This window comes from Chrysochloris asiatica, unplaced genomic scaffold, assembly GCF_000296735.1.
Source record: "Chrysochloris asiatica unplaced genomic scaffold, ChrAsi1.0 scaffold00242, whole genome shotgun sequence".
Taxonomy (NCBI): domain Eukaryota; kingdom Metazoa; phylum Chordata; class Mammalia; order Afrosoricida; family Chrysochloridae; genus Chrysochloris; species Chrysochloris asiatica.
Genome location: NW_006408760.1, coordinates 1751436 through 1773822, shown reverse-complemented (window position 1 = coordinate 1773822; position 22387 = coordinate 1751436). Strand labels below are relative to the sequence as shown.

The following is a 22387-nucleotide window of genomic DNA, read 5'->3' as shown; positions in this document are numbered from 1 at the left end:
AGTGGAACACTGTCAGATAGAACCAGAATATTGAATATTGAAACATGAATAGCACCAGAATATTGTCAGATATAGTGCCAAAAGACGAGCCCTTTAGGTTGGAAGGCACTCAAAATATAATTGGAAGTTCAGCTGAAACCTGTTCACCATGGGTGATCCTGCCAGCATTCAAAATACTGATGCTATAGTCCTGGGGTGGCACTGTGGGTCAATGCCCTGGACTACAAGATTGATTTGAACTGCAAGGTTGGCAGTTCAAGTTCACCAGCTGCTCCTTGGAAACCCTATACAGGGTCACTATGGGTTGGAACTGACTTGATGGCATATAACAACAACAACATAGCTTCCAGCATCACAGCAACATGAAAGACATCACAGTTCAACAAACTGACAGACAAGTGATAGTCAATTAATAATAGGAACATGGAATGTAACAAATACAAATCAAGGAATATGTTGAATGCTGTCTATGAAGTGAGGTGCCTGAAGACTGATCTAAGCATAAATGAGCTGAAATGGACTAATATTGGCCATTTTCAATTGGATGACTACATGGTTCTGGTGACATAGTGGGTTATGCGTTGCGTTGTTAAGCACAGGGTTAGTGGTGTGAATTCACCAGCTGCAGGAGAGCAATGAGGTTTTCTGTTCCCCATAGAGATTTAGAAACCCTATACTAGGTTGGAAACCCTATACAAGGTTGTTATGAGTTGCAACAGACACATAACAGCACATAACAACATGACCTATTATGTCAGAAATGTCAAATTGAAGAGGACTAGCATTGCATCCATCCTCAAAAAGAACATTTCAAGTTCTACCGTAAAGTACAAGGCTGTCACTGATAGGATAATATCTATATGACTATAAAGAAGACCAGTTAATGTGACTATTATTCAACTTGACATACCAACTGAAGATGAAGACACAAGATTTTTTATCAACTTCTGCAGTCTAAAATTGATTAAACATGCAATCAAGATTCATTGATAATTACTGGTGATTAGAATGTGAATGTTGGAAACAAAGGATTGCTGCTGCTGCTACTGTGTGCCATCAAGTCAGTCCCAACTCATAGCGGCCCTGTATAGATCTCCTAAGCTGTAAATCTTTATGGGAGCAGAAAGCCTCATCTTTCTCCTGTTGAGCAGTTGGTGAATTCAAACTTTTGACCTTGCAGATAGCAGCCCAATGCATAGCCTATGACACCACCTGGCTCCCAAAGAAGGATTTTTGTTGTTATTAAGTACCGTCAAGTTAGTTGTGAGCATAGCAACCCTTTATGGGTTTCTGAGGAACAGCTGGTGGGTTTGAACTGCTGAACTTGTGGTTAGCAATCTAGTGCTTATCCTACAGCGCCACACCAGGAGTCCCCAAAGAAAGATTGTTGTTAACTGTTTTTGAGTCAATTCCGACTCATAACTACCCTGTATAGGGCTTCGAGGAGCAGCTGGTGAATTTGAGCTGCCAACCTGCAGTTCAAACCCACTTTTGGTCCAGTGCATTATCCTGTAGTGCCACACCAGGACTCTGAAAAAATGGATTGTTGTTATTAAGTGCCACTGAGTCTGTTCCGACCCAGGGGTACCCTGTATAGAGTTTCCAAGGAGTGGCTGGTGAGCTTAAACTACCTACCTTGTCATTCAAGCTGACTTTGCAGTTCAGAGTATTAATCCACAGTGCCTCAACAGGACTCTGAAAGAAGGATTAGTAGTTGGAAAATATAGCTTTAGTGATAGAAACAACACTGGGGATTGCATGATAAAATTTTGCAAGATCAACAATTTATTCATTGGAAATTCTTTTCTTTTCAACACCATAATCTGTGACTAGATACATGGATCTCACCAGATGGAATACACAGGAGTCAAATTGACTACATAGGTGGTAAGAGACGATGGAGAAACTCAATCTCATCCGTTAAACAAGGCCAGAGGCCGAGTGCAGAACAAACCATCAATTGCTCATATACAGGTTCAAGTTGAAGTTAAAGAATATTAAACCAAGTCCACTAGAGCCAAAATTCAATCTTGAGTATGTTTTGCCTGGGTTTAGAGATCATCTCAAGATTAGATATGACATTGAACACTGATGACTGAAGACGATATTGTTGTGGGATGACATCAAGGACATCATACGTGAAGAAACCAAAAGCTTAAAAAGACAGGAAAGCAAGAAAAGACCAAAATAGATGTCAAAAGAGACTCTGAAACTTGCTCTTGAATGTAATTAAAAGAAATGGAAGAAATAAGTTAAAGAGGCGAACAGAAGATTTTAAAGGGTGGCTCATGAAAATAATGTATTTTGAGGGTGAGTAAAAAATTATACGTACTCTGGCTGTAGAATTTATTTTAACCAATTTTTAGAAAAGACAAATACATAATTTTTTGACATAATTTCCTTGCTTTTCAATACAATTTGTTCATCTGTCAACAACTTCTGTATTCCCTTATTTAAAAATTATTTAGGCTGAGCTGTGAGCCACAAATGCAACCGCTGTCTTCACTTCTTCATCAGCAGTGAATCTTTATCCTCCAAAGGCTGCTTTCAGGGGACCAAACAGGTGAAAGTCCTATGGAGAAAGATCAGGACGGTAGGGAGGATGCATTAACACCTCAAAAGGAAGTTTTTGCAAAGTGTCAACAGTGTGGGCAGAGGTGTTGTGCAAGATCACAATGCCCTTGGTTAGAAATCCTCTGCATTTAACCCAAAGTTTAAGCTTCAAGCTCTTCAGTAAGCATCTTACTGTAATCAGCACTGTTGATTGTTGAGCCTTTTTCCTGATAGTGTTCCAATACTGGCCATTGAGAATCCCAGAAAACTATAAACATCAATTTTCCAGCTGATGGTTGACTTTTGAACTTTTTCTTGGTTAACGATTGAAGATGTTTCCACTCCATTCTCTGCTGTTTACTCTCAGGCTCCTAGTGATGAATCCATGTCTTTTCCCCAGTAACGATATATATATATATTTTTTTGTTTTAGGTTTTTATTATGAATTGAGTGATAGTTTACATGGGAGAACATCAGTTTTACACTCATTCTATCGTATTTCGCCTCATTACAATAATTACAATCTCCCCATGCATCATCATTGAACAATTTTTTCTTTGATTCCCTCTGTTTGTTTGTTTTTATATGCACCAAAACACTCAAACACTCAAGAATATACAATCATTCAAACAACCAAAGGTCATACCCTGCAAGTCTGCGGCTAGGCCACCAACACACAGCTCCTCTCCCTCCATGAGTCTAGAGTCCCCAACTGCTCCGTCTCTCCACTTCATCATTTCTGCCTCCATCTCTGGTTGTTGCCACTTTTCTGAATAGGGTCTCACACTCCGCTCCTGCTCTTCTCCCTTGATGGTTCCAGGGTCCTCCGCACCTGGACTGTGAGATCAACCCCTCTCCCCTTTTGGCTACAAAACCTTTATATTTACAGTTGTGACAATTGCAATCAGTCATGATAACAATTACTCACTATTGAGTCATAAGAGTCTTATCCCCATCTCCTTTCACCAGCTCTGTCTAGACAGGATGAAACCCCTCAGTGGAGATTCTACCTTCCCTCACACACTCTAAAACTAAACTCCCTATTGAAAACCTGTAAGCAAGTCACTTTGTTTCTTTATAGCCCCCCATTTTAGGTAGCCAATGTCTAAGTTGCCCATCCCTATTAACCCTATGTACAGAGGGGATGGGAATGATCCTTGCTGTGAAGATTCCTTCCCTCTTGGTTGGTATTTTAAGCTACTACATCCTTAAGTATAGGTCAAGTTCATCAAATTGTAGTGATTTACACTTGTTTTCTTTATAAAAATTTTTAAAAAAAAAATTATCCTCCTGTAGTCAAGTTCTTGCAGATTAAGGTGCACCTGACCCAAGCCATGGTATTTTCAATAACCTCATATGCATGTGAAAGCTGGACAGTAAATAAGGAATTCTGTAGAAGAATTGATGCTTTTGAGTTATGGTGTTGGAGGAGAATATTGAAAGTGCCATGGGCTGCCAAAAGAACCAATAGATCTGTGTTGGAAGAAGTGCAGCCAGCGTGCTCCTTGGAGGCCAGGATGGTCAAACTTCATCTCTTATACTTGGGACATATTGTTACAAGGGACCAGTCGCTGGGGAAGGATATCATGTTTGGTAAGGTGGAGGGTCAGAGAAAAAGAGGAAGACCTCCAATGGGATGGATTGGCCAAGTGGCAGCATTGATGGACTCAAGCGTGGCAACTGTAGTAAGGTCAGCCCAGGATTGGGCACTGTTTTGTTCTGCTGTGCATAAGGTCACTATGGGTCTGTGCTGACTCAATAGCACCTAACAACAATAAGTCGAGTTCTGATCATCCAGCCATTGAAGCTAGGACGAATAGGTACTGTCTGCGAGTATGAGCATTCTTATGCAATTCCCCTCACTTCATATCAGCTGGACGCTTCACTCTCAGTTCTGCCCCTCTGTGGCTATGTTCTTGTCCATGGGCTCAGGAGTCCCCAGGTCTCACCATTCTTCTGGCCAGCCAGGTCTCACCATATTCCAGGTTGACGGGAGTTTATGTGACATGGTTGGACTCAGCCCACATCTTCAGTAGCCCAACGTGGTCTTCAGCAAGATTACATGCCTGCTTGTGTATTCCCTGAGTTTCAGTCTTGGAAGAGGATTTGCCCTGAAGGGATTTGATTGCTTGCCTTGATGGCACCCTGGTAAACAACTTGCTTATTCTTGTGGTAGCCAATCAGACTGCCATTTTGTTTTTAATTTTTCCTGCTGGGCTTTCTTTCAAGAAGTGTCTTCTGTTCCTCTAGCTGCTCCAAGCTGGTCTGCTTGCCTTTTCAAGTGGAAATTTCCCACCTCAGCGATTCTGGATGGGGATCAGTATTCCACCTAAGGTCTTATACACTGCAAAGGTTCCTCAAGAAGTCTCTTTCACTGGTCAAGTTCTAACACCTCTTTTAGGTATTCCAATCAATTATAGGCTGAAGATGGGCTTACAAGCTTTCTATAGTGATGTTTCTGGCTATTCCTTTCTATCCCCCTCAAGTGTCTATTTTACAATAGTAGGCAGGGAAACCAAGATTCATAAGACAAACATCTTAACATTATTTTACACATTCAGACTGTGCCTCAATCCCTATATCACAGAGCCCTGTTGTTCCAAGGTTGAGCAGACATCACTGTTTACCTCTTTTCCATTTAGCCCATGTAAACCTGTCTAAATGTTCTCCTATCTACCTTGTTCTTCCACCCTCCTCTCCCATCTTGTGTATTGCCACCACCCCCAACACCTGAACTATTGTGTGTCTATCCCCTACTCTGTGCTCTACCGTCCCCTCCCTCTCCCCAGTTCCCCGGTAACCAACAAAGAAATTTCTTTCTTTCTTTTTTCCTTTTAGTGTGGGTATTTTTTCTGAAACATTTATAATAATGGTCTTAAGCAATATTTCTCCTTTTGTGACTAATTTCACTCAGCATAATGTCCATCCATACAGCTTCCTTGTTATTCTTCAAGGTAGCATAATATCTCATTGTGTGGATGTACCAAAGTTTATTTATCCATTCTTCCATCGATGGGCACTTAGGCTGTCTCCATCTTTTTGGTATTGTGAATAGTGACGCTATGAACATTGGTGTGCATATATCTACTTGTGTTATGTCTCATATTTCTTATGGATAAATACCAAGAACAGGAATTGCTGGATTATAAGGTATTTCTATTTTCAACTTTCTGAGGAAGCGCCATACTATTTTCCATAGTGGTTGGACCATTTTGCAATCCCACCAGCAATGTAGGAGGGTCCCAGTCTCTCCACCAGTAATGATTTTTTAAAAGAAACTTTTACCTTCCTTCAAGTATCAGTTCAAATTTTGTTTGCAGATGTCCAACGCTTTTGTTTATGCTCTTCTGTGAGTTGTTCTAGTACCCATCTCACACAAACTTTTTTAAACCTAAGTCTATTTATTTCACAGGCAGAACCATGACTGATTTGCAAATGATTTTCTATATAATCCACTGTCTCTCATCTATTCAACAGAATCATTTCGTGTGCTTCCTCAATGTTGTCATCAGTCGTGTATGTGGATGGATGTTTTAATATAACTGGAATGCGGATAATTTTTGAATCACCTTCGTATAATAAAATGTACGTAGACCTGGAGTTAGAAGACCAAAAGGGAATAATATACTTGACATTGTTTTAAGTTGAAAGAACTGACTAAAAAAAATACAAACCTTGATTTACAATATTGAAAGATTCTATGGATAAAACATGAGGGTGCTTCAAAAAGTTCATGGAAAAATTCCATTATCTTTCAATTCCATGAACTTTTTGAAGTCCCTTCATATTAAATGACACAGGAAACATCAAAAGAAGATGGAAGGAATACACAGTCACTGTGCCAAAAAGAATTGGTGACCATTCAACCAATTCAAAAGGTAGCATATGATCAAGAACTGATGGTATTGAAAGAATAAGTCCAAACTGCACTGGAAGCACTGGTGAAAAACAAGGCTTCAGGAATTGCAGACTATCAATGGAACTGTTTCAACAAACTGATGCAGTGTTGGAAACACTCACTAGTCCATGGTCAATCAACTGGAAGAGATCCATGTATATACCCATTCCAAAGAAAGGTGATCCGGCAGAATGCAGAAGTTATTGTTTTATTGATATGCAAAGGCATTCAATTGTGTGAATCTTAACAAATTATGGATAACCTTGTGAAGAATGGAAATTCCAAAACACTTAATTATGCTCACGTGGAAACTTGTACAGAGACCAAGAGGCAGTTGTTTCAACAAAACTAGGGACTACTACATGGTTTAAAATTAGAAAAGGTGTGTGTCATGGTTGTATCCTTTTCCTATACTTATTCAATCTGTATACTGAGCAACTAATCAAAGAAGCTGGACTATATGAAGAATTAAAGGGAGATCCATTAACAACCTGTGACATGCAGATAACACAACCTTGCTTGCTGAAAGTGAAGAGAACTTGAAGGAAGTACTTAGGGATGAAGATTGAAGACTACAGTCTTCAGTATGGGTTACACCTCAACATAAAGGAAACAAAAATTCTCACAACTGGGCCAATAGGCAACATCATGCTAAATGCAGAAAGTATAGAAGTTCTTGTTTTTATTTTATTTCGACCTACAACCAGTGCTTATGGAAGCATTAGTCAAAAAGTCAAGATCTGCTGCAAAAGACCTCTTTAAAGTACTAAAAAGCAAAGAAGTCACTTTGAGGACTAAGGTGCAACTTACCCAAGCCATGTATTTTCAATCAAGTTATATGCATGCGAAAGCTGAACAATGAATAAGAAATACTAGACAAGAATTTATGCCTTTGAATCATGATGTTGGGAATGAATACAGACTGCCAGAAGAATGAACAAATCTGTCCTGGAAGAAGTACATCCAGAATGCTCCTTAGAAGTGAAAATGTACCTTGGACATGTTTTTAGAAGTGACCAGTTCCTGGAGAAGGACATCATGCTTGGTTAAGTAAGAGTCAGAGAATAAGAGAAGGCCCCTCAATGAGATAGATTGATACAGTGGCTGGCATAGAACCAGGCAGTGTTTTGTTCTGTTGTACATAGGGTTGACATGAGTCAGAAACAGTCCCATAGCACCTAACAACAATTAACTATGGATTAAGGAGTAGAGGTAGTACTCAGCTCATGGGCTGGGACCAGAGTACATATGGGGAATTGACTATCAAGGGGTTGAATAGAGACTCTTCTCCCATTGTTGAGGGAAGGAAAGAGAAATAGATCCATATACTGGTACATATAGATGCAGTGGTGGGAGACAGAAGGTGTTCATGTCTGTTGGCTATCATTTCCCCAATGATGTCTGGGAGGTTGGGATGGGTGGGGAAGGAGTGGAGAAGGTTGAACAATCTCAGGACTAGAAAGGTAGCTTATTCTAGGGCACAGGATCTGAGTGGCAGAAACAGCCTATCTGCTTGAGGTTTGCAATCATTTAGTCTTTTCATTTTGTTTTGTAAACTTTTTATTGTGAATTGAATGAAGGTTTATAGAGCTGATCATCAGTTTTACATCCAACAAATCACATTCATTTCATTACATGGATTCCAAGCCCCTCCATGGACCATTAGTTAAAAGTATTTACCTCTATTCACTTTAACTCTTGTAGTCATATTTTTACAAGATTGTCATTAATCTGATGCTGAGGCTCAGGATGCACCAAGTGTGTGGGTAGCTGAGTGGAACTGATGTCAAGAGACCAAGAGATCATGTTCTTGGAGACATGATGCTGTGTGCATAAACATCCCCAGGGATGATGACAGGAGTAGTATGTGGAAAGGAGAATGAAGCAGGCACTACCATCTTCAGGAGGCTTGCTTACCCCATACTAGAATGTCTGCTCCTTGAGAATATGGAGACTAAAACTGTCTTGAGCACTCCAGTGCCTGGCCCAGAGTAAGCATGCAGTAAAAATCAAATAAATGGATAGGTCTAAAATAAAATTTGATCTTTCGCTGTTATAATTAAGGAAACTGAGGCCTGAAGATCCCTCCCTAGGTGTGTCTGCCCATTTGATGTCTCAGAAGGGGACAAATGCAGCATGGACAAATGTATACATCTTTGATGTTCTTCCCTCTTCTCCTCCAGGCTGGCTCCCTCACCTCTGGTCTCTGCACTGCTTCTTTGTCAGTTCAACTGTTCTCCTTCGGGATACAAAATCCCCTCTTCTTCCTGAGCAGAAGACCAGGCTCTTGCAAAACTTGCCTTGCCAGGTTAACTGCTCCTCAGCCCCCTGGACGTCTCTGGGTCCATGCTCTCCCCTTTGATCCCTGGGCCCTTCCCCCTGCCCTCTGGTGAAACCCTGCCTGCCTTTTTGGCGTTCTAAGGGTGCCTCTCCAATCAGCAGCCACATTCCTTCAGCTATGCCTTTCTGCTGCACAGGAGGGAGGCTGGAGGCTGGAGGCTGGAGGGGCATACCCATGGATGTGAGCCCACTGGTGGGTGAGGTCTCTGTGCCCACAGGTGCCACTGGCAGGAACTGAAGTGAGAGATGATGAAACGTGGTCACATGGCGAACGAATGTGGGCTGGGGCTGGAAGGCCAACCTTATTAGCCAACCTCTGTACACTATACAATGGGTGAAGAGGGAGCGGCACGGGGTTTCCAGTTGACTAGAGTGGAAGTGGGGTGTGTGTCCGGATGTCTACTTCCTCCAGTGGCCGTGTGACTGCCCCAGGGGCTCAGGGCCTGTCGCATGGCACAGGACCCTTTCTCCGCTCGCGGCTCAGCAGAGTCACCAGCTTGGCTTTGAAGCCCGACTGCCCTCCTTGGCGCCCACTTCCCCCAGCCTCGTCGCTGGCCTCGCTCAGCTCCAGTTCTAGCAGCCGCCGGTACTGGGCTTCTAAGTTGTCGTCGGGCCCGGGTCCGGGTCCGGGCCCGGGCCAGCTCAAGTCTTCGCTGTTGTGGTAGATGGGGCTGGTCTCCGTGTTGCCCTCCAGCGCTCCCAGGTTCTCATAGAGGTGCTCGGCGGCAGCGGGTGGCCCGCTGGAGCGCTTGGCCACCACCGCGTATAGCACGGCGTCGTCAGTGGTGCGGCCTGTCAGCGGTGGCAGGCTCTGCGGCCCGGGCTCCGGCCCCTCGCGCGCCCTCCGGCTGCTGGGTGGCTCGAGCGGCGGCGTCTCCCGCAGCTCCCCGGGGGGCTCCAGGGAGGGCAGCGAGATGGCCCTCGGCAAGGGGCAGGGCCGGGCGGCCGCCAGCTCAGGCAGCCGCTCCCGCTGGCGGGCGATGGCCGCAGCCACGGCACCGCAGAGGTCGGGGGCGCGGGGGCTGCTGAAGGCGAAAAGGCCCTCGCCGGAGTCGCAGCGTCTGCCGGCTTCAAAGGTGAACACCCCCTGGGGGGAGCGACAAGTCGGGGTCAGTTCTGGGGCCAGGTGCCGGCCTTCCTACCAGACCCGCGGGGTGGGAACCTCACCTTGTCCGAGCCGAACTTGCGCAAGAAGCGGTAGGGCCAGGTGTAGAGGACCTGCGGGCTGCTGGATTCCCGCAACTGGATGGAATCCTGGCCCAGCGCCAGCAGGTAGGGCCCCTTCAGCTGGCAACGGGCAGCAGCCTCTGTCTTCTGCACCACCACTGAGAACTCGACCACTGCAGGCCCCAGGCCATGAGGGCTCCCTCTCACCAGCATGGAAGTAAGGGTAGCCCCCAGCAGCCCCCCAGGGATCCCAGCCCTGAGCCTCCCTTGACTCACCTTCCTGCCAGGAGGAGTAGATGGAGTTTTCCTCCATGAAGACAAGGCCCCTGGTGGGAGACTCAGCCTCCCCTGATGCTGAGGCAGATTCCCCTGTGCCCTGAGGGTGGGCCTACGGTCAGAGGTTAGAGTCTCCCCACTCCTTCCATTTGGCACCTCAGTCTCCCAACCCCCTTTCCCTACTCCTCCCTGGGTTCAGTAACTCAGGACACCATGACATACAAGGGCTTCCAGGATCAGTCCACTCTGCCAGTCCCCTGTGCCAGTCCTCTGAACCTGTTGCCCGAGACTGTGAGACGCACAGCAATCCCACCTGCTGCCCCTTGAAGGTGCTGAACATGAAAAATGTCAGAGAGCATAAAGCACTGGGTACACAGGGGGATGTCCTCTATAGGGACTGGGTTGGTTGTGTGTCCCCAAGAGCATGGACACTGAAGGGGCAGAAGAGCGGGGAAGAACCAAATAGTGACTTAGTCCGGAGCTCTTGTACTTCCCACTCCTTGGGCTTCTCTTTCCATCACTGACGAAAGCCCTTCCTTCTCCTTCACCCCACATCTAATCTTGAAGTTAGCCTTCCCGCTCCCTCAGACCTCCTGACTTTCAGCATCCCCTTTGGCCCAGGGTGACAGCAGCCTGCCTGGACACATACAAGCAGCTGCCTCACTGGTCCCCTGGTGGCTGCTCATTTCTTTTTGCTTTCTGGCTTGAGCCCTCCATAAAGCTCCTCATCTTATGTAGAACAAAATTCCAACCTGGCACCATGGCATGGTCTTGTCAAACTCCAACTTCATCTCTTACTATGCTTCCTTCTTTTCATTATGTTCTAGCTACACTGGTTTTCTTTCTGCCCCTGGAACACACCAAACTTTTTCCTTCCTTAGAGCCGTTGCCTATGCTGCTCCTCTGCTCCTAACCTTGCCCTGGTGGGTTCTGATTTGTCATTTAGGACTTAGGCCTACTCTTCCCCCTCAGAGAGGCCTTCCTTGGCCATCATCCTGTCCTTCATCACAGTGCTTCTGCAAAATTTTCTATGGGTTTCTGGACTGTTTTCCTGCTGTAGGCGCTGTGGAGGGAGAGAATGGGAGTGCCCTGCTGGCCCCACCCTGTGCTCACCGGGAAGGCCAGCTGACAGATGGGGCCTATCCAGGCCTGGCGGTGCTGCGCAGCCAGCAGGTGGCTTCGTTCGGTGGTGGTGAGCAGGAAGGCCCCAGTGTCTCTAGGGCAGCTCTCACCATCAGCGGGCAACACTGATACACAATCAGCCAGGCGGATGACCCCACGCCGTGCAGACCTGTCTCCTGAAGGCCCTAGGCCACAGTCTCGTACCTCCCAGCTCTCCAGTCGGGCCACACCTGATGGGCCTCCAGCGTATAGCAGTGCCCACACCTTCCGCCAGCATTTCTGTGGGAAAAGGGGAGACCCTCAGGTTGTGGCATCTTCCTGATGCTCAGCTCAGCTCAGCTCAGCTCAGCTCAGCTCAGTACAAGTAGTTCAGAACACACTCCTGACTACCTGGCTGCCCTCTGTCTCCCATCCTCAGGGCCCCCAGGGAAGAAGCCAGGCTAGTACAAAGAGGAGTCTGTGTGAGGTCAGTCAGCCCTGGGTTCTAACCTGCCACTCTTGCCTGTGGCCTCCTAAGCATTGTGAGAACACAAAGTTGAGGATTCCACTGGATAGTATCTGGGAAGGCTTGACCACCTGACACTGCTGTTGTGTTGGTCCCCTTCCCACCAAAAGGCCTCTCAGACCAAGGCCAAGGGCCAAGGGCCAAGGGCCAGGGGGGTCCGGGAGGCCTCAGCCTCATGATGGCAAGGAAGGAAACATGCAAATAGCTGTGAGCAAAGGAAACAGGCTGTTTATCTACCATAGCAGCAGCTGTAACTGAGCGGGGGGGTGCAGGGCTGGCTGCTGAGGAGAGATGGACTCCCCAGCCACCTCTCCTCCTGTGACCTGCTGGGAGCCAAGCCCTCTTCTGTGGGGTGGGACTCAGCCTCTTGTAACCTAGCTGACCCTCCTAGGAGTCTCTTTGGTTCCACTATGAGATTGTCCGGAGGGCTCTTGTCTAAACAGCCTCAGCTCTAAGCCGTTAGGAAGTTAGATTCTTGGTCCCTAGAAGGTGCTTTGGTAGCATAGTGGTTAAGTTGGGCTGCTAACCTCAGACTCAGCAGTTCAAAACTACCAGCCGTTCTGCGGAAGAAAGACGAGGCTTTCTGCTCCTGTAAAGATTTACAGCCTCAGAAACTCTGCACAGTACAGGGTCACAGTCACTATGAGTCGGAACCGACTCTACGGCACACCACCACCAGCCTGTGAATGAGGCCGGGACTACCACAGGCCCTGCCAACCTCAGCCCTTCAAGCCCATAACCAGGCTTTATTCCATTCTATTATACCTGGGTTAGGAACCCCAGCCCGACTCCCCATTTCTCCCAGGTCCGAGTGGAATGTCCAGGACAGTGGGGGTGGGGGATTGCTTTTGGCCCACTCTTGTCTTGGACAGCCTCCTGGCAGCTGAGGGGTGCCCACCTTGCCAAACTTGACGTGCTGCTGGTAGAGGATGCCATCCTTGACGGGGTTCTCCTGAGGCTCCATGGTTGCGGCTGGGCCGCAGGGCAGCCACTCCGAAGGCCTGAGGAGACTGGTGACAGGCGGAGGGGAACTCCTTACACTTCCCCTTCTGGCCACTTCCCCCTCCCTCCGTCCAGAGGCAGCTGTAAGGCTGGGGGGAGGGGATCCCTCTGCTTATACAGGCGTTGGGGTCATCACATGTTTTTTCTTTGGTGTCTCAGCCGGGACCCTTAGTGCCCACACCTGCCTGGCGTGGGCCTCAGACCGCTCAAGGGTAAAGGCCCCTGTCTGCCCTTGGGTCAGCTGGGAGAGCGTCTGACCACAGTCTTGCTCTCCTGAGTCATGAGCTCAGCCCCACCCCCTCCCCTGCTGCTGTACACCCCAGGCCTGGCTCCACCCTGAGTCCTTCTTGCTTTTCCGACTGAGTCCAGGTTTGGGCCATTGGGCCAGCAAGCAACCGTCTCATCTGTGCCACTCTGCGTTTCTTTCTCTCTGAAATATTTCTAATCTTCACTCCACCCCCTTAGCCCCTGCCCCATTGCCAGCCTCAGTATTGCCCCTTGTGACCCCTGCCCCTGGCCTTTCCACGTGGCAGCCATTTCTCCACCGCTCAAACCCAGCCCTCTTTCTCCCCATCCTAACTCGTTTCCTCATTGCCCCCTTCAGCCTTGAACTCTGGGTCCTGAGTTTGGAACCCCCAGACCAGCACCTGCAGGGTGTACCTCACTATCAGCCACCCCTTCCCCTTGGAGGTCTTTCCAGACTGTCCACACTGTTCTAGAACACAAGGGCCCTTGCAGTACACACTCCACAATGGGCACCCAGTCCACCAGGGCTCCACGCCTGAGCACCCAGCCACAAGTGTGTGGGTGGTACTTCTATGGGTCCCCTTGGAGAGGTCACATGCTCCTTTAGAGCCGGACTTCCTGCTGGGGACCAGAACCCAGGTTGTGTATGCCTGTGAGTCTGGGGACAGCTTCATGCTAGTCACTGGTGCTACCTCAGGGAAGGCATGAGCAACCAGACTGAGGAATACCATTCGAAGCATGTGGGGTGGGCAGCTTCTCCCCGCTGGGCAACTTTCTCAGGCCTCCTGGGCCGCGCTGTGTGCCTACAGCAGGAGGCAGTCAAGCAGCCCCGAGCCTGGGCAGCTCCCAACCGCCTTAGCCTTCTCGCCACCATCGCAAAGATGAAGAACTGGAGGCTCAGGAAAATAAACTGCCCAAGACCATGCACCAAATAACAGACATGACTTGAGCAAGTGCTGTTCCACTGGGATCAGCCTCTTACAGGCACCTTGCCTGGAGGAACTGCTCAGGAAGTGGCTGCCACCAGGACTGGCACTCCGCTGCCTCAGTTGGGTGTTGAAATCGTTTATCAGTAGCAGTCTCATGATGACTGCTAAGCTTAAGAGATGTGTGAGCTTCTCCACTCTCATGAGCTTCCCAGCAGGCCACTAAGAACCCAGTACTGATAGAGCTGTGCAGAGTGGGGCCCAGTGGGGCTGGTGGTCACCAATCAAGTTGGGCAGAGTTAGGGGTAGTGGGGCTTTGGTGAATGGTAGTCTTGTGTCATCTGCTACTCCTTAGTGAAGGGAATTGAGGGTTCCTCCTGGGAGCTTGTGCAGGTGGACAGTGGGCAGGAAGTGGCTTCCCAATGGGCCCCAAGAGGCTTCACTAACAGACAGGAAGAGGGAGGCTGAGGCAGGACTGGAGATTATGACAGCACCAGGACACCAGAGAACCAACCATTTCCCTTCAGTCTACCGGTGTGGCTCCCTCCCTGGGATATAAATCCACTCTAGAGAAGACACCCTGAGTCGTGTCCAGGTGGGGAGGGGAATCAAATTAGGTGGCTCCACACCTAGTCAGGTCCTAGCAAGCTGGTGCTGACAGGTGAGGGGCATGTCGAGGTTCTGACTCAGAGGGTGCTGAAACTGGAACGTAAAGGGCTAACAAGAAAAACCACAGAGACTGGCTGGGTTGAGACCAGAGAGGCTGTGCTTTAATGACAGCTGGGGTGAGGATAAAAATAGTAATTTTAGGGACACAGAAAGTAGGTAGTCAGGTCCAGCCTGGCCCAGCCCAGGCCAGCTGGGCCTAGGTTGCTGGCTTCTTGTTTGTTTGTGTGCGTGTGTGTGGTGGTGGCTGGACCCCAGGGACAGAGGCTTCTTGGGGAGAAGGAAGGGAGAACGACGGCTCAGAAATCCATGGAGCTGTGGGCCAGGTAATCCTTGCGGCCGATGTTGCTGACCTGCTTGGTCTGCATAGCCTCGAGCTTGGGGCAATCAGTGATCCGGTGGCCCAGACCCCCGCAGAAGGCACAGCCACGCTCTCCTAGAGGTTGGGGGAATGGGGTCAGCATAGCCATGGGGCCAGGTTCCAGAGCTAGGGACCCTATTAGAGTCACCCAGGCTCTGATGTTCAACACTGACTTGTATCCTGTAATGCACCCCTTGCCCCATCTGTGTCCCTCACTCCAGTCACCTCCGATGTCCAGCATGGACTCATCCCCGCAGTGCAGCACTTGCAGCACGGGTGGCACCTTCTGCTTAGCCTCCAGCAGCAGGGCTTTGAGGTCCATCAGCACGGATTCATCTGTGAGGAAGCAGAGGGGAGTGAGATCATCAGGCTCAATTCTGGGCCTTATGTTCAGAACCTGGGAATAGCTGAGGCCCCAGCGACAAACTCACCGCAAGCCTTGTTGATGAAGGTGGTGGCAATGCCTGTATTTCCCGAGCGCCCAGTGCGGCCAATACGGTGTACTATAGGAGGGGAGCAGAGAGCTTAGGCCCACTGCCCAGGAGCTGAGGCCTGGCCTCACCCTCCCCAACTCCCTAGACTCCCAATCTCCCCACCATAGTTCTCGATCTCCTCAGGCATGTCGTAATTGATGACATGTTGGATGGCAGGAAAGTCCAGGCCCTTGGAGGCTACGTCTGTGGCCACGAGAACATCTTTCTTGCCCTCCCGGAATGCCTCAATGGCCTTGGTCCGTTCCTCCTGGTCTGTGGGGGGTGGTGAAATGTGGGTGTGTTGAGGGGTTGGGAAGGGTTCAGGCAAGAACTTTTAGAGGTACATAAGGAATTTGGGGAGAAGCAGCCAGTTGGCTGGGCAGGGGAAGGGGTTAGGAAGAGGCTGCAGTGGCAGTAGGGTCTGTGCCATCCTGACCTTTGCCCCCGTGGATGGCCACAGCCTCGACCCCCTTGAGCAGCAGGTACTCGTGGATGGCGTCCACATCTGCTTTCTTCTCCGCAAAGATGAGAACCTGTCCAGGAAGGCCAACTCTACCTGGGTGCACCCCAGCCTCCCAGAGGCTGTGCCGACCATCCCCTCCCTCCTTCAGGGGGACTCAGGCAGCCGGCCTTGCCTGCTTCACTCACTGGTGGGGGTGTCTTCTGCAGGCACTCAAGCAGGTACACCATCTTGGCTTCTTCTTTCACATATTCCACCTCCTGCCACCATAAGGGCCAGATCAGGTGACCCTGAGGTTAGGTTCACCAGCCATGCCTTACCCTATAAGGCCAGATCCCAAATCCAGGATGGGTGGTGTCCAGAAGCCTCTTGCCACCAAGGGCTGGGAGTTATATCCATGTTTTCTGCTGAGGGGCCAGAGGCCATGAGTGACATCCCAGTGCCCCCAGGATGGACCCCTTGGGCTCCAATCAGAGGGCCCAGTTCCAGTTCTCAGAGGTGACATTCTAACCATCAGGGGTGCCTGCCCACCTGGATGACGTCCAGGCTGGCGGCCCCAGCGCGGCCCACATTGATCGTGACAGGCTTCACCAGGGCACTCTTGGCGAAGTTCTGAATCTTCTTGGGCATGGTGGCACTGAAAAGCAGCGTCTGCCGCTGGCCCTAAGGAAGAGTGGGGTTGGCACCTCAGGAACATGGGATGAGGAGGCTGGGGATGAAGGTAGGCAGGGGTTTGGAGACTGAAGAGGTGGAGTTGGGAAGGGGGATGCAGCGCAGTCAAATATGGTGTGCACAGGGTCTCCAGGTGCAGGAGGACACACACCTTGAAGTAGGAGAAGATGGTGCGGATGTCGCCTTCAAAGCCCATATCAATCATGCGGTCAGCCTCATCCAGGGCCAGGTAGCGACAGATGTCTAGGCTGACCATCTTCTTCTGTAGCAGATCCATGAGGCGCCCAGGGGTGGCCACCATCATGTGTACTCCACTGGGAACCAAGGAGAGACCTTGAGGTGGGTCTGCGTACTTCTACTGGTCCTCTCATTACTAGTCTGCATTCTCCCTGTCCACTACTCTTTGTGGTCACCACCCTGCCCTTCACATGGCACCTAGCTCTCCCCAGGGGAGGCTGTAGCTTTCTCGAGCACCGCTCTGCTCCCGCTACGCCTCCCCCTTTTCTGGACCACTTTTCCTTCTGCCCTGGGGGGATCTGGCCTGACTCTCAGGACGGGCTTCAGTTTACGTAGGCCTTGGTGGCCTCCCTCTCCTGTTAAGAGACAGAGCTCATCTTTCCCACAGGGGCAGCTTTTCTGAGACAGGGACAGACACTGGCCCATCCATGACCCCAGATGTGGCTGCTGTGGAACCAAAGCTGCTCCAGTAGCTCAGATTCTTGTTCTGATTACAGAATGACCCCAACACACTGAGTCTCTTGCCTCTGTCTGGACTACCCCTCTTTAAGTGTTCTCTTCCCTGTTGTTTTCTCGACCATTCTGTCTCCTCGATGCCCCAGTGGGCCATGCTGTTCCAGCTGCTCAACTTCCATGTACCTCACCACATACCTCTGTTCTAGCCCAACTGTCAGGAGTTGCAGTCCACCTGTCCCCTTCCAGGGACTGGGAGACCCCGAGGGCTCTTCTTCAGGGGCTCTGGGGCAGCCTGGGCCAGCACTTACTGTCGGATGGTCTCCATCTGCTCCTTGACAGACATGCCCCCGATGCAGAGTGCACAGCGCAGCAGAGGGGAGCTGTCCTCCTGCAGTAGGCGACAGTAGTACTCCAGGATGCCATGGGTCTGCCGAGCCAGCTCCCGCTGCAGGCACAGGGGCAGAGGCTAGCACCAGAAGGCAGCTCCAGGTTCTGTGCTCCCCACCCGGTTGGTCTGTCTTACCGAAGGGCAGATGATGAGTCCATATGGCCCCTCACGCTTGGAGAAAGGCAACCTCTTTTCCTGTTCCAGGCAGAACATGATGACGGGCAGTGTGAACACCAGAGTCTTGCCCGAACCAGTGAAGGCAATACCGATCATGTCCCGGCCAGACAGACTGTGGGGAGAAGGCAGGCCTAAAGGTCAGGTGTAGCAGAGACAGGGTCTACTCTAAATGGATGTGTACTGACTGCTCCCCCACTCACATGGTAGGGATGCCCTGGATCTGAATGGGTGTTGGGTGGTGGATGCCTTTCTTCTTTAGGCCTCTCAGGATAGCTGTGGAAAAAAAACCAACATCAGCTCACCCAGGGCCCCGAAGCCAGTATGATTGGCACCATCCTCTCAAGGCCACAACAATGAAACACGTACACACAGTATCTCTCTCTGTTGTCCAAGGCTCCTGAGCTAAGTCTAGGAGCCAGGTTGGGCTTCTTTCTGCTGCAGGTGCTATGTACCTTTCCATTGAAATTTCCCAGACAGAGGATAGTAAACATTTACAGCTGGGGTGACTGAAAAGGAAACCTAAATTAATTTCTCCTTAAATCTCTTCATTTCTATAGGTTACATCCTACAGCAGCTGTTGAACTCAGTAAGAACACAGACATGATCTTGTAGTTACTTGATTATAAAAGCGTGATGTCCCTCTCAGTTCCCAGGTACTTTACTTCACCTGTTTTACCTTGAATGACAAATCATTCTGATCAATTTTACCATTCTGATCTCTGAAGTAAATAAAGAAACAAATGCTTGAATATTTGTGCTTTAAAAAGAAACTTTCATAGGTCACATCTTCTTGCACCGTGGTATGGTGGTCCTAGGGTTCCCATGCCCTAATTGTCTCTGAGAGATCTGACAGAACCAAACTCTGCTTTCAAGTTGGTTCTAAATCACAGTGACTCTGTATAGGGTTTCTAAGGCTGTAAGTCTTTATGGGAGCAGAAAGCTCATCTTTCTCCCATAGAGCAGCTGGTGGGTTTGAATCACTGACCTTGCAGATAGCAGTGGTTGTGGTTATGTGCTGTGGAGTTGATTCCAACTCACAGCGACCCTGCACAGGGTTTCTGAGGCTACAAATCTTTACGGGAGCAGAAAACCTCATCTTTCTCCGGAGGGAACAGCTGGCAGTTTTAAATGGCTGACCCTGAGGTTCACAGCCTGATTCGTAGCCACTACGCTACCAAAGCTCCTTTGCAGAGAGCAGTCCAGTGCTTATTCTACAGCCTCACCAGGGCTCCCTCATGCATAGTTAAGTGATACTGACTATGTACATCATGTTCAGTCAGTATCATTAACCATTCCTGGATTTTTCACCACCTTAAACAGAAAAGTTCTGTGTCCCTTAAGTGTTGTGTCTTCTGTTCCTATCCCTCCTGCCCACCCCTGGCAACCACTAATAAACTTTGCTATACACTTTCCTATTCTAGATATTTCATATCTCATGTACTTTTTGATTATGGAAGGATGGTGTCTCTCCCAGTTCCAGTTCCCTGCCCCACTACCATAGAGTTGATTTCAACTGATGAAGACCTTATAAGACACCTTAGAATTGCCCTATAGGGTTTCTCAGGCTGTAGTCTTCATGGAAGCAGACAGCCTCATCTTTTTCTCTCAGAGCAGCTGGAAGGTCTCAGTGAGCAGCCCAACACTTAACCCACGGCACCACCAGTACTTCTTTCAGGTACCTGCAGGGAATTTCATTTCCTTGAAGCTCTTGATGGGTGGCGGGATACCATCTCCCTCCACGAGGATGTGGTACTTCTTCCGCACACGTTCATGCCGCTCCTCAGACATGCTCAGGACATAACGAGGGGGCATCCAACTATGGGTGAGTGACAGGGATCAAGAGAGGCCCAGAGCAAAATTGGTCTTAGGCTGTCCCTGCCAGTCTTAGCCACCCATAGTCCTAAGTAAAGCTAACTGTACAGACTGAAAAGACATACCTGGTTTTGATTGGGTCATCATATGTGATTCCCTTGGCCATCTCCTTCACTGACATCAAGGCTGAGAAGACAGACAGGGCTCAGGGGTGGCTCCTGCTTCCCCAGGGCCAGGTCCTACTAACTGCACTGCCTACAACCATACCTCGGCCCTCTGCCACGCTCTCTAGAATCTTCTCTTCTTCCTTTAGCTGCTTCTCCTTGGCGGACTCTTTGCGGGCTGAGAGAGAGCACTTGTCAAAAAGGCACCAGCTTCTCCGCCCGCCCCCCTCCCCTGCTTGTGGCTCAGTCCACCTTCAGCCTTCTCTTTGAGGTGCTGGTGCTGGTCCAGGAGGCTGACGTTGGACTGAGGGCCCAGTGGAATGTCGTCTTCATCTCCCTGGGGCTCGCTGCCGCTGTCCTGCTGCTCCTCCTCTGCAGCCCCCTTGCGCCTTCGCTGTAGCAGCTTCTGGAGCTGAGATTCCCCCCAGTGCCCCTCAGAGCCAAGCCCACGATAAAGCGGGGGATCGGATCCAGGGACATAAGAATTGTGGCTTCTGAGCGAGGGTCCCGGAGGCCCCAATCGAAAGCTGCCCAATCACTCAGATCACGTCCCCGCTCCCACACACTGACACCTCAGACCGCTACCGCCTCCCAAACCTACGGTCGTGGTCACGCCCTCCGGTCTTCTGCGACCCCAGGCACTCACCAGCAGTTGCCGGCGTTGCCGCAGCGGCACGTAGGGCACGTAATCATCGTCGTCCTCATCCTCCGCCTCAGAGAGGCTTCCTCCGGCAGTTGCCTCGTCGGTACGACCCCGCTGAAGACACTCTCGAGTCAGGACCAAATTTCCCGCCTTCACTCCCCTTCCCACCTCGCGCTAACCCCAGCCTCGCTCTTACCTTTCGCTCAGGTTCCGACTCCTCCATTCTTTGCTACACGCATGCGCGCCACGACAAAACTCCGCCTCATCTCTGAGGGAGACCCAATCATATGTGAACAAGCGGACGTCGGTGCCTAGCAACAACTTCTGAGTGCCGGATCGCAGAGAGGGACAAATTCTCTTAGAACGCTCTCAAACGGTGCTGCGCCAACGCCCCAGGTGTGGCTTCCCCGCCTGTTACTAGAGTTAAGGAAAAAACGTTAGACGAGGCGTGAAGGGACCTGAGTGGAGGTGACTGATCCCTAACCGACGGCGGCCGACCAGGTGTCCCCCTCACCCGGGGCATGACGTCATTCAGGCACGCCCCCGCTCTCTCCTAGGGTCTAGGAGCTCAGGGCCGCTGGGGAAGCTGGGGCTTGCGGAATTAAATAACCCAGCCCGCACCGCTGCCCTGATTTAAGCCCTTGTGAGACAATATCTTTGTTCAGAGAGGTGCAAGTTAAACAGAATCCTGATGACATTTTAGTCGTGAGGCTTTGTACATATGTGAGCGATTATTATTCTCGGGACTGTAATAGAGCTCAGATGACTAAACTTGCATGGGAAACCCGAGAAGGCTTCGAGGCAGACACTGTCTGAACCTGAAGGGACCTTGGTGCATGAAGTCGCGGAGAGGAAAAGAGGCACCTAGAGAGAGGGTACATACAACAGAAGTAAAGTGCTGGCCATGGCCACGTTCAGATTGCTCAGGGAGCAGAGAACATTGTAGCTGGAGTGAGTTGGGGATAGTCGGAGATTAGACTGGAAAAACGGATTGGGCCCAGATCAATTTCAACTTCACTGGGGATTTTTAGAGGAATTCTTTCTCTCATGTACTTAATAAGAATCTACTGAGTGCTGGACACCCTGCACAGTGCAGCAAATCAGAGATGAACAAGACACGAACCAATTTGAGATTAAGAAATCTTGTTTTGGGTTTAAGACAAAGTACAGGCATACCTTGTTTTATTGCGTTTTACATATAACCTTGTTTTTTACACAGTGAAGGTTTGTGGGAACCCTGTGTTGGGGCAAGTCTGTCTGTTTCATTATGGTAATTCTTGCAATGCTTCAAACCTTTTCATGCTATTGCACACTTAATAAACTAGTATTGTTGTTAGGTGCCATTAAGTTGGCTCAAACCCATAGCAGTCTTATGCACAACACACGAAGCACTGCCCGTTCCTGTGCCATCCTCACAATCATTGTTAAGCTTGAGCCCGTTGCTGCTGCCACTGTGCCAATCCATCTTGTAGGGGGTCTTCCTCTTTTTTGCTGACCCTCCACTTGACCAAGCTTGATGTTCTTCTCCAGGAACTGGTCTCTCCCGATACACCCAAACTGAGATGAAGTCAGGCCATCCTGGCCTCTAAGGAGCATTCTGGTTGTACATCTTTCAACACAGATTTGTTTGTTCTTCTGGCAGTCCATGGTACTAAGTATAAACAACCATTTTAAAAAAAAATGTTTTATTGTGAGTTATATGGTAGTTTACGTGAGAGAACTTTAGTTTTAAATTCATTTCATCATATATCATCTTATTGCCATGGTTCCAATCCCCTCCATGCACATCAACCAAAGGGTATATTCTAGAAGCCCGCCCCCAACACTCCCCCCCTCCCCCCCA

At 49.4% G+C, this 22387-nt stretch overlaps 2 protein-coding genes across 2 annotated transcripts; both read right to left on the bottom strand.

Moving 5' to 3' along the window:
* Positions 1-9227: 9227 nt before the first annotated feature.
* Positions 9228-12916, bottom strand: DOK3 (docking protein 3). Its single transcript, XM_006873448.1, has 5 exons — positions 12760-12916; positions 11348-11635; positions 10235-10334; positions 9959-10131; positions 9228-9878 (listed from the first exon to the last, which is right to left on the bottom strand). Exons 1-5 carry the CDS (start codon positions 12823-12825, stop codon positions 9228-9230), a joined length of 1278 nt encoding a protein of 425 aa, XP_006873510.1. The 5' UTR covers positions 12826-12916.
* A 2084-nt stretch (positions 12917-15000) lies between these two features.
* DDX41 (DEAD (Asp-Glu-Ala-Asp) box polypeptide 41) lies at positions 15001-20788 on the bottom strand. The gene is made up of 17 exons (XM_006873447.1): positions 20741-20788; positions 20548-20658; positions 20154-20313; positions 20005-20079; positions 19863-19923; positions 19605-19741; positions 18126-18198; positions 17884-18037; positions 17669-17805; positions 16819-16981; positions 16527-16658; positions 16184-16255; positions 15972-16068; positions 15659-15808; positions 15494-15565; positions 15288-15398; positions 15001-15137 (listed from the first exon to the last, which is right to left on the bottom strand). Exons 1-17 carry the CDS (start codon positions 20765-20767, stop codon positions 15001-15003), a joined length of 1869 nt encoding a protein of 622 aa, XP_006873509.1. The 5' UTR covers positions 20768-20788.
* Between the last annotated feature and the right edge of the window lie 1599 nt (positions 20789-22387).

Bases quoted from the DNA above. Each gene is read 5' to 3' on its own strand.
- DOK3 (XM_006873448.1), bottom strand. From the start codon at position 12,825: ATGGAGCCTCAGGAGAACCCCGTCAAGGATGGCATCCTCTACCAGCAG. The intron at 10,335-11,347 runs GTGAGCACAGGG...GCCCACCCTCAG, and splicing joins TCTGTCAGCTGGCCTTCCCG to GGCACAGGGGAATCTGCCTC. The intron at 9,879-9,958 runs GTGAGGTTCCCA...CGCTCCCCCCAG, and splicing joins GCAAGTTCGGCTCGGACAAG to GGGGTGTTCACCTTTGAAGC.
- DDX41 (XM_006873447.1), bottom strand. From the start codon at position 20,767: ATGGAGGAGTCGGAACCTGAGCGAAAG. The intron at 15,809-15,971 runs GTCAGGATGGCA...CACCCCCCACAG, and splicing joins GGCCATCCACGGGGGCAAAG to ACCAGGAGGAACGGACCAAG. The intron at 15,399-15,493 runs GTGAGTTTGTCG...GCTTCCTCACAG, and splicing joins CTTCATCAACAAGGCTTGCG to ATGAATCCGTGCTGATGGAC.